This window comes from Sparus aurata, chromosome 1, assembly GCF_900880675.1.
Source record: "Sparus aurata chromosome 1, fSpaAur1.1, whole genome shotgun sequence".
NCBI classification, from domain to species: Eukaryota; Metazoa; Chordata; class Actinopteri; order Spariformes; family Sparidae; genus Sparus; species Sparus aurata.
The window spans coordinates 16,095,168-16,110,070 of NC_044187.1; the positions used below are offsets into that span (position 1 = coordinate 16,095,168).

Sequence of the window (14,903 nt, forward strand, 5' to 3'; positions counted from 1 at the left end):
GAAAGATCCACACGAGGGGTGTCTAAAACCATGGCAACAGGGCCTATGTTACATCATCTTTTGTTCTTATTCACCTCAAAAAAAGAAAAAACTGTGAGGTTATTATAAACCTGTTTAATCAGATATATAACAGTAGAGTAACTCTGAATTGAATGGGAATACCTATGAGGCTGTTCAGACTTGGTTTAACATCCATCCTGAGCGACTCAATCAAGTGGACAGCTGAGCCGCATGTGACAACATTCTTTCAGCAGTGTGTACGCACATGCGTCTGGGCCCCATTGGAGGACCGCCCACTTAACTGACATCTTCCACGAAGAAGAAGAAGACACAACAACAGGCAGAATTAATTAGACACTGCCTGACTCCCATGCGGTTCACTTAAATGAATTGTTTGGCCTCTCTTTTACAATATCCCCAAACTCCCTTGACAAATTGTGCAATTTTTTTGAGTTGTCACGTGAGGAGTAACTTTAAAAAAAAAAAAAAATAGGCTGAAGTTAATTCTAAATCATTAATGACTTCTTGCAAATTCAGCACTGAATGCAAAACATCAAGATGTTTCTTTCCCTGTAAAAAGTGTCAGTTTGTTTGTTACGGCCGACGTGTTTCCTTCCACATCAAAAGTGCATCGTAAAATTTTCTATTTTTAATCTTTTTTCCTCTTTTGATACACACCATCAGTGACACTATGCATCTCCCGAAAGACGAGAAAACTGTTTATCACCCGACAGTCCTGACAAAAACGCTGTCATATCGAGCCCAAAGTCACCAAGTGTCAACAAGTAAAAGATAAGAGAAAAGTTATTACATTCAATTGGTTGCAGCCTTTAAATGTCATCTCTGCATTGCAAACATACAAGATATTAACAGACAGCGTCTACGCTTAAAATGTGCAATAAAGGAGAGGCATGCAGAGAAAAGACTTGGTTTTACATTCTGCTCGTGGCTGAAGACACTAATCAGTAATTAATTAAGAGTCTAGTGAAACGGCGTGAGAAATGCTATGTAATCCAAAACCCACTGAAAGCTGGCTGAGGGGTTAGGCAAATTGTCTCCTTGCTTCATGCCCACGCCGCAATGCCTCACCAGAGATTACTGAACAAAACAAAACTACGGAGACAAATGCATATTCATGATATGACATTTGCAAGGAGCTCATCATGGAGGCAGCCAGTGGCTCTGCATTTAAATGGGCACAACTCAAACATCACCGCAAACAGTGAAACTCCGTGGTACCCCTCCAGGGAGTCTAGATGTGTTTGAACTTGAATTGTAGAAATAAAGTGCCAATTATCCCTCTAATTGGGAGTAACAAAGCTGGCTGGCTGTTGTGCTTGGTCCCATGTTTACTGCGTATCTTTAAATCTCCAATTTAAAGGCTCTAATGAGTTCAATTAATTGAGAATGAGAGGAGTGATTTGGGAGTCACAGCCTGCTGTTTGGAGCTGCAACCCCCTCCCGAGGGAACGCGGCGTTAACCCGAAACGCGAGCACATGGTTCACACAGATATCCACACTAATGTTCAATAACAATATTTTCAAATCGCACCTACGTGTTTGTATTAACATATGCTCTCCCAAAATAACTCTCTGATCTCTAGTTTTAATAACAGGCAATTTACCTTGAATTAAACACGCGCTGACAGCACACATGCAAAGCTAACAAACACACACACACACACCTCTCCTGGAAAATCACACTCTTACACATGCAAATTTAAGCTATCGGGGTGACTGCAGGGATGACAATGTGGTTGTGTCGGTTGATTAGTCCACCACTCTGGTCCAGACAGAAATAAAACAATTGTTGCAGGAATTGCCATGAACTATTGTACAACATTAATTGTTCCCACAAGATGAAGCCTGCTAATCTGACTTTTTAACTAGCACCCGTAGGCTAAATTCAAAATCTACTAAATTGCAGACATTCATGGCTCCGAGACAATAAAACCTCATGACTTTGGTGATTGTTTGACATTTCTGGTTTTAAGTGAAATGTTTGTATGGTACAGACTGGCATGAAGATTGGCCCTGACATTCACGTCCCTCTCAGAATAAATTGTAATGACCTTTGTCGTCTCACACAGCAAGACCTCCACACTTTGTTTTAACGCTGTGCCACACTGAACGAAAGGCTTGTTTATTATTTGTTAAACCAGTCGCAATCATCTTGAGTGGCTATATCCTCGCAAAAGAACAAAGCTGACCTGCCATATTGCGGAACTTGGTCAAAACCTTTTTCAGCATGGAGGTTGTTAGCTCTGATAACAAGCAAACAGCGGAAGGCGTTGGACAGTGGTGACTGAAATAGTCGGCAAATAGCTGGCTTCTGCCAAACAGCCAACTTCCATTTGTTTGTTGGTCTGTCGGCAGGATTACACAGAAACTACTCACTCTCTTTAACGTTATACGATAGGATGTTCAACATTTTTGTTAATTTCTCAAGAAATAATTCATGGGTCCTGATGAAAAATATCAGACTTATCAAAATGGCTGTTATCTATGAGTGAGTACAGCTTGACGCAGATACGGTGAGCTTAAATTAAAGCTGAGCAGTGAGAGGTGGTGTAAAATTGGAGTTTGAGGTTGATATTGGATAAGTCCCTGACTGAATTGGGACTGCTGGACCTTGGCAGAGGTATGCCCTCTACTAAGCAGCATTCTAGTGGATTATGGTCAAATACCTGCTAAACTAATGACCATTACCATATACCTATATACCTTGTGTAAAGTGCTGATTAGCAACTTTTAGTATGCTAAACTAAGATGGTGACTGGGGTTAGAATAATATACATGCTGAACAACAGCATGCTCCCGTCGCCACTGTGAGCGTTTCAGCATGCTGACATTACCATTTGGCTAAAAAGCACCACTATGTTTAAGTAGAGCATAGCGGAGCCATGGCTGCACTCGTTTAGTGTAGAAAAATGAACGCTGCTGTCCCATCTCAAGGGCAAATATGAAAGGCTTTTAAGGTCTGTCTGGCACATTTTCTTTTCAAGAACTGTTGCAATTCTCAATAATCTCCATTCGCAACTCTCAGATTCCCAGATCAAACATTCTACAAGTCACTCTGAGGTGGAATATTTCTTTCATTACAAGCATTTGGAGTGGGGGAGCTGAATTTTTTTGAAAAGGTGACAAGATCAGTAAGTTAAGTGTTGGGAAAACTGGACGCAGACTTTTAATTAGTCTGCTGCTCAGACACTTTCTATTTTCACACAAATACATTCTATTTACCAATCCTCTTTGATGTGAGTCAGAAATCAACCCCTAATCTTCTATCTAGATTACCCTTGACATTTGTCAGACAGAAGCCTAGGGAAGGCGAGCACCTCTGGACAAGTATCTGACAGGCAGACAGACTTTTTCTTTCTTTTTTTTTTTTTTTTTAAATGTTCTTCCCCTTTGCCTTGACTTTGCCCTTGTCACTTGTTTTGAACTCCCAGCACACCCAAAGGAAAGAAACCAAAAACAAAAGCATTTGCAGACGAACACTGAAAGATAAATGGAGAGATAAAAAGTCAATATAATCTCTCAACTAAGACAACATAGTAATGTGCAGGCCAACAGTTAAACAGATCTGTGACTAAGCCTGCTGGGTGTCTCTCAGCAGAGCTCCGTTCGGTCTGACAGCTGGACAGGAAGAAACAACCACAATCCAGTTCAGTTGGAAGAGTGGATCGCTGTGCACAGGCTTCCAACTGGAGCACAGGGACATTTATTTGCGATGAGACCAAGAGAAAACATAATATTTCAGCCAGCCACATTGCTAGTATTCCCTGGAGCCGGATGTATAATGACTCTGAAGTGTTTGATATACTCAGATATCAAATAAATAAAGGAAATTGAAGTATGGTGGCTAAACATGCCAGTAAGAATACAAGGATGGACTTCTTTGAATTGATGGTCTCTTGTCTCTCGAGGGAAGTTAACCTTCGATAAAACGGGTGAACGATCCACAACAATCCCTGCATCACTGCCAGCAAAGTACTAATCAGCATGTGAAAGTGCCTCTTCATCATCCCCTGGCCTCCTTCACGTTAGGCAGCAACTACTTTGAACCAAAAGGGGAAGAGTACATCCAACTGTTTGCGACAGGGTACGATGGCCTTAGACTTTGAGGTGCCACCACATAAGAAGATTAAACGACCTGAACGCATCACATGAGCAACAGATTGGAAACCTTTTCACATCATGCAGGAGGTGATTCCAGTATCCAATGATCACAAAAGCAGGAAACATTTGAGTTGAAAACAAAATAACATAAGGTCGAAATATTCAAATTAAAAGTACAAGGTTCGATAAATGGCATATGCTGATTTATCAGCTTGTTTGCTTTTGTTTAAACCAGAATTTACTGCTTTTTTTCCCTGACATATTGTCAACTTGTAAAGCAGAAAAATGGTGAATGTGTCACAAAGTCCTTGTTTTTGGCCACCGGCTCCTTTTGGTCCCCACCTGTTCCTGAGGGAAATATGTGGATCTTAAGCTGCTAAATGCTCAACTAAGTGCACCAGTTAAAAAGCACCACAGAGGTGAGGGGAACTGCACTTCACATTGTCATCTGATCCACTGTTAATACAAAAAAATTGATTAGAGCCACACAAATCGGGGATTACAACCAGCAGACAGTCTTATGACGAATAGTGGAACTTCTGCCTGGTTGTTTACACCAGGAACGCATTTCTCCGTCCCGGTCAGCAAGTGATTCTGCTCTCTCTTTTGTAATCATACAGAGAACTTATCTTTATAAAAAAAAAAACTTGTGAATTTATAAATTTTAAAAGCTGTTCTGTAAAGGTTTTTATGTGTCCCTGGATGAGCTGGGAATCGCTCCTTCTGCATAATGAAGTTAGAGGACCTTCGCCTTTTGTGATGATCTACGGGAGGGAGATACTCTCCAGCCTTTGTGTGTGTGATTCTGTTTGTCTCTATCCTGCTCTGTTTAGACGCACATGATAAATATGTGGAATAAGTACGCAATTTAACCAAAAAACACAATCACAAACAGCAGTGGTACCATTTCAAATAAATACAGTGGATGGGAAGATTTGGCTATTTCCTCATGTACTGGAGAAAAAAGATTAAAAAATCCAAAACAGCAGGGAGACGGGCAAGAAAATCCAAAGGGCTGGAAAGCATAGGATACATATTTCATCATTTATCAGGATTAGATCATTTATATCATTTATGTTATACATAATTCATATCATTAATAATAGATTATCAGTGTGTTTTATTGCCAGATTTGCTTGCGGCATACAGGGAAAATAGAACAGACGCCAAAAATATTGCTCTGTCTGTACACGTGAACTGGTTTAAATGGGTGCTGAGAGGAAGCGGGCCGTGCGTCACATCTTCAGATCTGCTCTCACGACAGAAAAGTCTCTTAAACTACCAAGAATATAATTTGCAAAGAGAATCATTTCTATGAATACCTTGAACTGATTAAGATATGTAAACACTATGAATTCTAACATCAGACTGTGATTAAAAGTGAAGGAAGACGAGGAAACAATCCTCTTTAATTAAGTTAACGATAATTCACTGAAGTAACTTGCGGCTGAGCTAATCTGTACTCTGTCATCAGGGCACCCCGTCGATATGTGGTCTAAGAAAATTAAGAAAATGTAAAGGGGAAATTCATAAATCTGGACTTGGATCAAATCCAGCTAATTATCTTCATCCAACTTCAATAACAGTGTGATGATTCGCCCGAGGGGAGTTCACATCGATTACAGACAGCCCAGCTGATGTAACACGGGATAAAATCGACATCACAGTATTAAAGCTCATTTAACATCTCGATGTCCAAAGACTTCTGGTGTGGCTAACATTTCTATTGGGATTTAGATTACACAGAGGATGATGATGCAGAAGGATGTTTGTGAATGAGTAGGATGTTCCAGCTCAGCTGAAGCAACATGGTTTCAGAAACCACCTCTTAATTCTGCCAACAGGATGCTGTTAAACCATTTAACACTCCATGGCTGTGATATAAGTTTACCGCATGCACACAACACTACGGAAAGTGAATTATAGACTTGTTGAATACGTTTTTTCAATTACATGTGTTCTGAAGTTCTTTAAGTAGCAGCAGTTTTAAATCTCATGACTTCATGTACTGTCTGTAAAGAGGTGGCTTGCAAAGACGAACCGGCAGAGAACTATCAGCCAAAACAATGAGCGTTTAGCATCTTTCAGCTCATTGTTTTGGTTTCATGGCTCGCAGCTTTTACTGCATTGGTTCACTCTCGCCAGACAGAAAGACAAACAAAGACAGCCACTCGCTGATGAACACAGTGATGCATTTAGCAGCTATATAGCCAGATATTTCCCTCGAGAGTTGATGGAGACTAAAAAAGAAGAGTGAATAATGAAAATTTTTGCCACATGGCCAGAAAAACTATGGCAAATGAATCCTGTATATCGCGCTGGATGTTTAATAGGCGAATATTTCCTAACTAGTTGTTAAAAGGTGATAAGTCAGTGCCTTTTTTCCGCCACCCCAGAAATGCCCCCAAAAACACAAGTCCTGCCGGTTTAAGAGGAAAGCAGGCTGAGTAAAGAATGAAAGGAAAAACACTGACCACATAACCATATGAACTTTAGAAAAATATCCTGTTTGAGAGACCTTTCGAGTGGAAATGAAATATATAACTGAATGTGGAGAATAAAAACAGATTCAAGGTAACTTGCAAAAGCACTTTGAAATTCTGAGAAAACACAGACAATGCAGTTTGTACGGAGAGAAGAACATGGAGGATGTTGGTGAAATTATTATTTGAAGCCACAGCTAAATGTAAAGATGGAAAAACCTAAACTGGCTCTGTTCACTACTTCACTCATTTACATATAATATCACATTTGTTGAAGACTGCATGTTGTTTGGCTTACAAAGGGATTTCATGTCAGGACAAGGGCGTTGCATAACTGTGATAACATATTGTCACAAACTGGCACAGGGAATGTGACGAGGAGGAAGCCCACGCAAGAGATTTATACATAAAACAAGAGTGATTTATTGAAAAATCAAGGTAAGCGTTCGACAGCCTAAAGGCCCTGCTGAGCTTCATCAGCTGATGACCCTCATGTCAACCAGTTGCCTGATGATGCTGGCCAGGATGGCCCCCAAAGCAGTGGGAGGAGATATCTAAAGCACATCTCTGCTAAAGACATAGCAGGGAGACAGAGACAAATGGAGCCAGTTTTCAGTCCAGCAGTTCAACTTCTGTCATACTCTTGTAACCTAAGACAAAGACATGGAAACTCATCTCATCTCCTTGTACCAAACAACCCTGGAGGACCTAATAGCAGCATGTCTGAAGCATGACAACCATGCCATTTCCACACTTAGCCCTCCCCATTTTTTATGCCTGATCGTCTCATTCACCCCCTTCCCTTGTCTTGTTTTCTCCTGATAACTCGTGTCTCTCTTCATGCTGTCTCACCCCTATCTCAATCTCCCGCTGTCACACACTCCATCATTCTAACCCGTTTTATTCACTACCTCCCCTCCACCCTCTATTAAGCGAAGCGCTGCAGACAAGACATCGGCTGCTCTATACAATGGCCCCTGTATTCACATCGCTGTTTACCCGACTGCAGACAGCCCTCACCACATTTAGCAAAGCGGCCCTCTGCACAAGGAGGGTAAAAATCTAAACAGCTTCCATTCACAGAGGTCCCTTTGTTCCTCTTTACATTGTGCATACCTGAGCGTCAGTGCGTGGGAATAGTTGTTACCACTGAGTGTCAATTAGTTGGGTCAACAGACTGGAGGGATACATAAAATAAAGCACTGTTTTGCATGAATGTGTGATTACCTTACATCTGTTTCACTGAAGTATATACAGTAAAGAAAAGCAGGGGATTCCTAATAGTTCAGCTTTATAGACTTTTACAAGGAGTTCGTATTCATACCTGGCAGGGCTGGGTGATATAGTCTTAAAACAATATTTTTAGGCTATGTCGCAGATATGATTTATCTTGATGTTTTTAAATCTCCTAAAAGCACTTCATATATGCTAGTGAAGGGCAACAAAATCAAATACCACAAAAAAATTGACCAAATACTTCATATTGCCACTATATTGTCAGGATGACTTTTGTTACTTTCACACAATATCAACACAATTATGTTTTTCATAAATAATCATCAGTAATGTGAATGTAATGACTAAGTGGGCATAAGCAATTATCTGAACCAGTAGATCGGTCTGGTCAGCTCAGACAATTACATCACTGTACTGTAATGCAGCCTTTAAACCAGGAAAGACAACACTTATGCCGGACGTTGTAATGACATTTAAAATCTGAGATGATATCTAATCTCATATCATTATAATGATGTAATATCAGTAAGCTCACCATACATATGGTCCATGTGTAGAGCAAAAGAGTCAGATATCAAAGATACACTGAAAGAGAGTCCTCTGTCAACTCCAACTTCTATTCTCAAGTTGCTAAATGGACTGCAAATAATAACCACCGCACGGAAGATACAGTCTTGTCCTAAATATCCATTTATCCAGATATCTGTTGCCCACAGGGGCCAAGAAGCTCGGCGACGGGTCATTTTTCAAACCAAAGTGAAGAAAATGTACTGGCTCCAAATCTTCTCAAACATGAGAACTTGAGACTTTTATTTGAGACTTCTTTGTCATCTTTGTCATATATAATAGTAAACTCGATTTTGTGCTGTTGATAAAATAAAACAAGTTATCTAAATAGATCACCTTGGGCTTTGGGACACTTCAACTGTTATTTTTCCAGAATTTCAGACATTTAATCAGTCTAAGACGATATTTGCCAGATGTTGGCCAGCTCTTATATTGGGTAAGCAAATGATAGCCTTTAATAACCTTGGGGGGAATGAATGAAAAGGGCCGAACTTTGCACATGAGTCAGTGAATGTTCATTGAGGTAAACACTCATATTAAACTGAACGTCAGTGTTTCAATCTCAGAATCATTGTTCCCTTTTAAATCCAATGCAAGAACACCATCCAACAGGCTGAACTGTATATGCACCCACTTGAAAATTATAAACCAATTCATATAAATAAGTTGGCTCACCCTTGCATGGGTTATATTAGATTTGCAGGTATGGATATATTTATGCAGACGTAAGGGCAAAATACTGCAATTTTCCCCTGTTGTACTGTACGTGTAGGCGTGTGTGCAGCCATTTGTGTATACTGTAGGGCCAGATAGATGGGAAAGCCCACGCGCTGGAGTTCAGGACAAATTGTCTGCCTTTCGTCTCTGCTCCTCTTTAATTACACAGCTACCTACCTACCATCCCTACCACTGCAGGAGGAGATTTCAACATTGCCGTTTATCATGCAGAGTGCTGACAAAAGCGGGACAGCTAAAATTCTCTCTCCATGACTCTCGCTCTCAGAATAGATACACTACCCACATCATCAAGAGCACTTCTCTCTGGATGTCAGTGGGTTTTCTGGGATTCAAACAGATGATTAAGTTGTACGGTGGAAATATATCAATCGGCTAAAAATTACAGCTCGAACAGTGGATGACGTTTTTCATTGTGTCGACTCTAATCCAGGATGTTGTACTTGAAATGACAGAGTGGCTATCAGGTTGAAATGATGGCTTTTAGTTATGATACAGTACCACTACTACTGCTGCTGTTATTCTCATCCACACAACTGTGAGAACTCTTTTGGTCCCCCACATTGCAGCAGGTCCATAATCCAAAATGTACTGGTTAAAGGTCAAAATCATTTGTTATGAACAACACATCTACAGATAGAAAAGGTGAAAAATAAAAGTCTCTATTTTCCTTAAAAACACCATTATGATTGTGAATCAATAGTTTCACAATATTTGTTGGGCCCAAAATGATTGTTTAGTTTCTATCTGTGTAAGAATGCTGACAGTCGGTTCAAGCTGCAGCCAATAGTACAGTAGTTGCGCCATTGGTATCCTGTGGTATTTGTGTATTGTCAGCAATCGAGAGCCTTGGTAGTTGCCAGTTTGAGGGAAAAAAGCAAGTGAAACATTGTGTGTCAGTATCAGCAATGTTAACATTTGCTAGCCATCATTAGCAATGATTTTTAGTGTACAAACTAGCACAACAGCGGTGTTGTAACATGAATGAAATGGAAGGGGGAGATGGAATCTGACATTTAGTTATCATCAATAACACCTTTGATACTGCTGATTTTCACTATATATGTTGTCCAAATTTAATTCAAAAAAACAATCAAAGCACACCTAAAATAAAAGTGACACTGCATTGATGTTTTGCGAAATAGTCAGACCACCAGAAAAATCTTCTAATTTGCTGTGATTGGATGAACAAATGATGATTTTAAATGATCAATTAGGGGATAAAGACTATGACTCCTGGGACAGAAGAATGCAAGTCCATTTAAATGTACCATAATGCAAAGTTTTAAAACTAAAAGTCTGGCCATATACCCCTTTAAAATGCCAGTTATTCTTTGAATAAAAAGTTTTGTGGATTAAATATAAGTAAATATTGCAAACTATCATAATTAACTGTTAAAGTTTCCCACAGCCCAAGGTGATCTATTTAGATAGTGTCTGGTGTAGCCAGCAGATGTCAAGATAATGAATAAACAAACATCCGGTCGAAAATTTCCTGTTCCTAGCGACAGTAAGTGTTTAAAATCCGATTAGCAACTTGAGACAGGAGAATGGAGTTGGATTTGAGAGATGGCCCTCAATTTGTCCTCCCTTCTAATAAATAGCTAAATCATTGTGAGGCGATAGCCAATGGGTTACCAAACTGCTGATTGCTGTTTACTTGGATGCGACCAAAACAAGCTCAAACTTCATTGGTCAATACTACTTGGTCTACAAGCGGATAGCCTGCCATGATCTTGTTCCTTGCCAATAGATTCTGCATCCATGTGTAGGTTTCTGTTTACAAATGTTAATTATTAATCAAAAAAGTTGCTGATTAATTTCTTAGCATTAAATAACAAAGCAAAATAAACAAGTAAGGACGACAAAATGGTCATTTCAGTGAGCAAAAACACAAAACACAGCTACATTGAGTAGCTATGTCATCTATATTCAGTATTTATTTTGTTTCTATTCTCTCTCTTTTTTTTGCACAAGTTTGTGCTTATTTACTTACTCACTCAAAGTTATTCTGAAGTTCATTAGCAGGATGCTACAGGGGTAATGAAGTGTAAGCTAGGTCTGCACAAACACAAGAGCTGAAAAAAGAGAAGCTGAATTTATGGAACTGTATATATATCTTAATAATGGAATACCTCTCCTTTTTCATTCCCCCCCATGTTTGCAGATAAGTGGAGAAATGAGCCACATGAGTGAAAATGAAGGGAAGCAAGAAATTAATGCATAATACAGTGAGGAAAGGGAAAATATCTCAATATTCATATTATGTATATATTGTTTGTGTCTTTATCAAGGCCCTCGTTCACTTCCTTAAAACAATAACACTGAGGTATTGCTGCTGCTCCAACACACGGGTCACACTATTTAGCGGCACTACCGACACAGATGTCCCACTAATAAGAAGAAAAAGCAATGCAGGCGAGAGACAGGGAGACAAAGAAACAGAGATTTCTTGCCTCAGCTTCCACAGTGTCACCTGGGGCAGCAATCAACAACCCTTCCAGTGCCTATTAGATACTGCTCTCACTGCAATCAGAATCCACTAAGGCATGCTTGCGAGTTCGACGTTGCTCAGTGGTCGATCGCTCCGGTAGTGTGTGCACGTTTTTGTGTGTTTCTGCTGTGTCGAGTTTGTTTGTGTCACACATCTATTTTACACTTTCAACCCCGAACGCAGAGAGGATAACACATCGAGATAAGCACTTTAAAATTCATTCAGGGGGGGCTCATGGGGGAAACACGTGCAGCTGAGGCTCTGCGATGTGTCAGCGGCTACTATTTTATCTTTGGGGAGGCAGCAAGGTGCCACTGAAATTCACCAGGCCGCAGTAGCACGGGAAGGTTAAGACACAAATATTTATGCACATTCCTCGCTCTTGCTCCATATACAGTATCAACAGGATTTGTTTTCACTTTTGCCAAGCAATAAGGGAGTAGGGACGCGTGCAGATAAAGTGACGGGGGAGGTGAAAACAATTAGAGGAGGAGATCTGAGGAGGAGATCTGATGCACATAGGAAGAGGTGAGAATTGAGAAAGCAAAGAGCAAAAATGTGAAGAAAAAAAAAAGAAAAGAAACCCAAAGCGCACAGAAAAGAGTGCAAGGACATAAAGGGCAAGAGGAAAATGGAGAACGCAAAAAAAAAAAGGGGGCCACTAAGCAGAGATTTGACTTTACCTTCAGTGGGGTTGATGGCGCCTGGTAAGCTGTCCCAAGGGAGGGTCCAGGCAGGGCAGGGATGAGGAGCGAAGGCGGCCTCGATGCCATTTTCCTAAAGGGAGGAACACGTACACACAAATACACGTGTTACCATGGAAACCTCAACCATAGCCTTGAGCATCTGTGGTCCAAATGGTTGTAATGAAGTGATTTAAAGAAAACCGTTGAACAATTCCTTTGTTACCTTCCACGCTCTGATCTGCAGCTATATGCCTGAAGGAAAACCACTGCTAGGGCCACCTATTACAGCCAACACACTCAAAATAACCACTGTAAAACAAAGTATAACACTAATAAATATGAAAACACCTAAACAAAATGAGTTAGGGATACTGGGACAATTTTGTGTTTCACTAGATTGTTTATCCTGTGTCATATCTGCATTTTTATTATGTGTTTTTTGAATATTTTTGGTCTCCAAAAAATAATGCGAAACATTTCTTTTGACTTTTATGGCATATCCATGTATATATTCACCCATATCCCAATATCCCTACGTAATCTTAAGTAGGGTGTGAAGTGTGAAAGGGTTGTTTCATGCAGGACAAATATGGTGTATTCCTGTTTGGTTATCACGACTAAGTTGTTGTGATAATGCATAATTTCATGATAAATTTGTTTTCAGAAAAAAACAGAGGTGCCACGGTACTGTACTGCAATATTATTGGCAAAATACCTCCTGCAAACTGCCCAGGCCTTTTCACATCAAACTATATACAGTTAAATAAATAAATAACTTAAAAGATATATGCAGAGAGACCACAAAAATATTACATTATACATTTGTATGATGTAATGCGACGAAATTCAACAGCCCCGCAATAAACACTGTTTTACTGAAAACACTGACTTTTTGCATTCAGTTGTCTGTGTGTTGACTGCGGCAAACTGGGGCTGAACTGTGTGGTGTTGTGCTGAATTATATCAAAAAGTTCTATTCTGACATCTGTCCATTTCATTAACATTTATTGAGGAGCAGAGATATTGTAAACATTTAATAATATGTCATTTAACACGAGGACAACCATAAATTACCCAAGCATCAATTCCTCTCTGAGACTGTGTCAATGGCAATTAAAATTTCACGCTGCATACATTAGTACAAACTGTGTTGACTGCTATACTGAATCACTTTCCAATGGTTGACTATGTAAAGATAGACTTGTTGTAAAAAGTCAGAATTAATCTAAAGAAGTGATTTGGCTTTAAGATGTTACACTTAACCAGAGTGTAGTAACAAGCCTGGTCCAAAAGGATTGTTAACTGTTTATCTGAACACCTTATTCTAAATCCCTTAACGTTCATAAGTCATTAAAATATATCAACACCTATATAAGTTTAATGTTCAACTGTTCTACATGTATATACACCTAATCTCTATACAGAGTTAATAGTCCTCACCTTATTAAAGACAACCATACAGTATCAAAATCATCAATAAACTTTGGCGTATGGACAAGGGCAAGGGATGCCAGAGCAGAATTGCCTGGTTGACAGTAACACCTGTTGATCCTCACGGTCCAATGGATCTCCAGAAGTTAACATTGGAAGTTTCGGGACTAAAAGTTCATCTGCCACAACAGCAATGTTGAATCAGTGCTGGTGCAGGTTATAAACGCTGGCCTGTCAACGGAGGAGGCATGGAAAAAAATGCCATCTATAATGGATGCTTCGGTCACATTGTCGCAGAACTAAAGTACTAAAGGAAAACCGGCAACACCGTGGTACAATCAATCAAATGCTGACATCTGTGTTGCTCAGACCACATTTGACAAAGTGCCAGTTGCATTCTGAAGTTGCATTCGGGTGGACACTCCCTGGGAATGAGGTAACTCGGTTTCCCAAAGAACACCAGGACAATAACATTAAAGCTGGTAGAGATGGGTCTTGGAGGAAGCAATGGCCAAAGCTTTCAGCTCAAAGGAAGTAAGCAGGTTACCCCAGGCTTTACCCAGCAGAACATTGCATTGTAACGAGATGATCAATATTATTCACTTCACCTTCGAGTCCTTTTAATGTCGTGTCTGATCGGTGCAAGCTCCCACAGGGGCAGACACAGACTTTCAGTTATCCCAGTTTCTAGAAAATTGGCTATCCATTCTCCCAAATGATAATCGATGACGTCCCTGAATTTTGATTCAACTGTTTCTGTTAACTCACCAATTCTCCTTTTTTTCTGGATCCACTCCCCATTTTTTACTGCTTTCACACACTAAACAGTTTCCTTATGTCCGCAACTGCATACAAAGACCTGTCAATCAATTTGCAGGTGTTAACAGTTGGGTTTTAGTTCTGGGTCTTTAATTCTGGTGGTGCAGCTACCCCTGTTGTTTACATTTGGATCATGGGTTACGCCCCATTGCACAGGCAGTTTGACTGGCATGAATCAGTGTGTGTTAACCGAAGTGAGAAAGAGTGAGAGACAGCTTATGAGCCATTTATATCGTGGATTGTGCAGCGAGATGAGCCCGGTGCCTCTGGTTAGCGGCGGTGAAGGATCGTGTGTCACTGTGTCAGATGGCGGACCTTTTTCGTGGGACA

General features: G+C 40.1%; 1 protein-coding gene across 2 annotated transcripts in view; it reads right to left on the minus strand.

The window, feature by feature from the left end:
- The window catches only part of gstcd (glutathione S-transferase, C-terminal domain containing), a 59,415-nt gene that overhangs the window by 37,445 nt on the left and 7,067 nt on the right, over nt 1-14,903 (minus strand). For both annotated transcript variants that reach the window (XM_030425423.1, XM_030425415.1), the window contains exon 5: nt 12,321-12,414. In XM_030425423.1, coding sequence (XP_030281283.1) covers nt 12,321-12,414 — 94 coding nt within the window. The remainder of the gene's footprint in view (nt 1-12,320; nt 12,415-14,903) is intronic.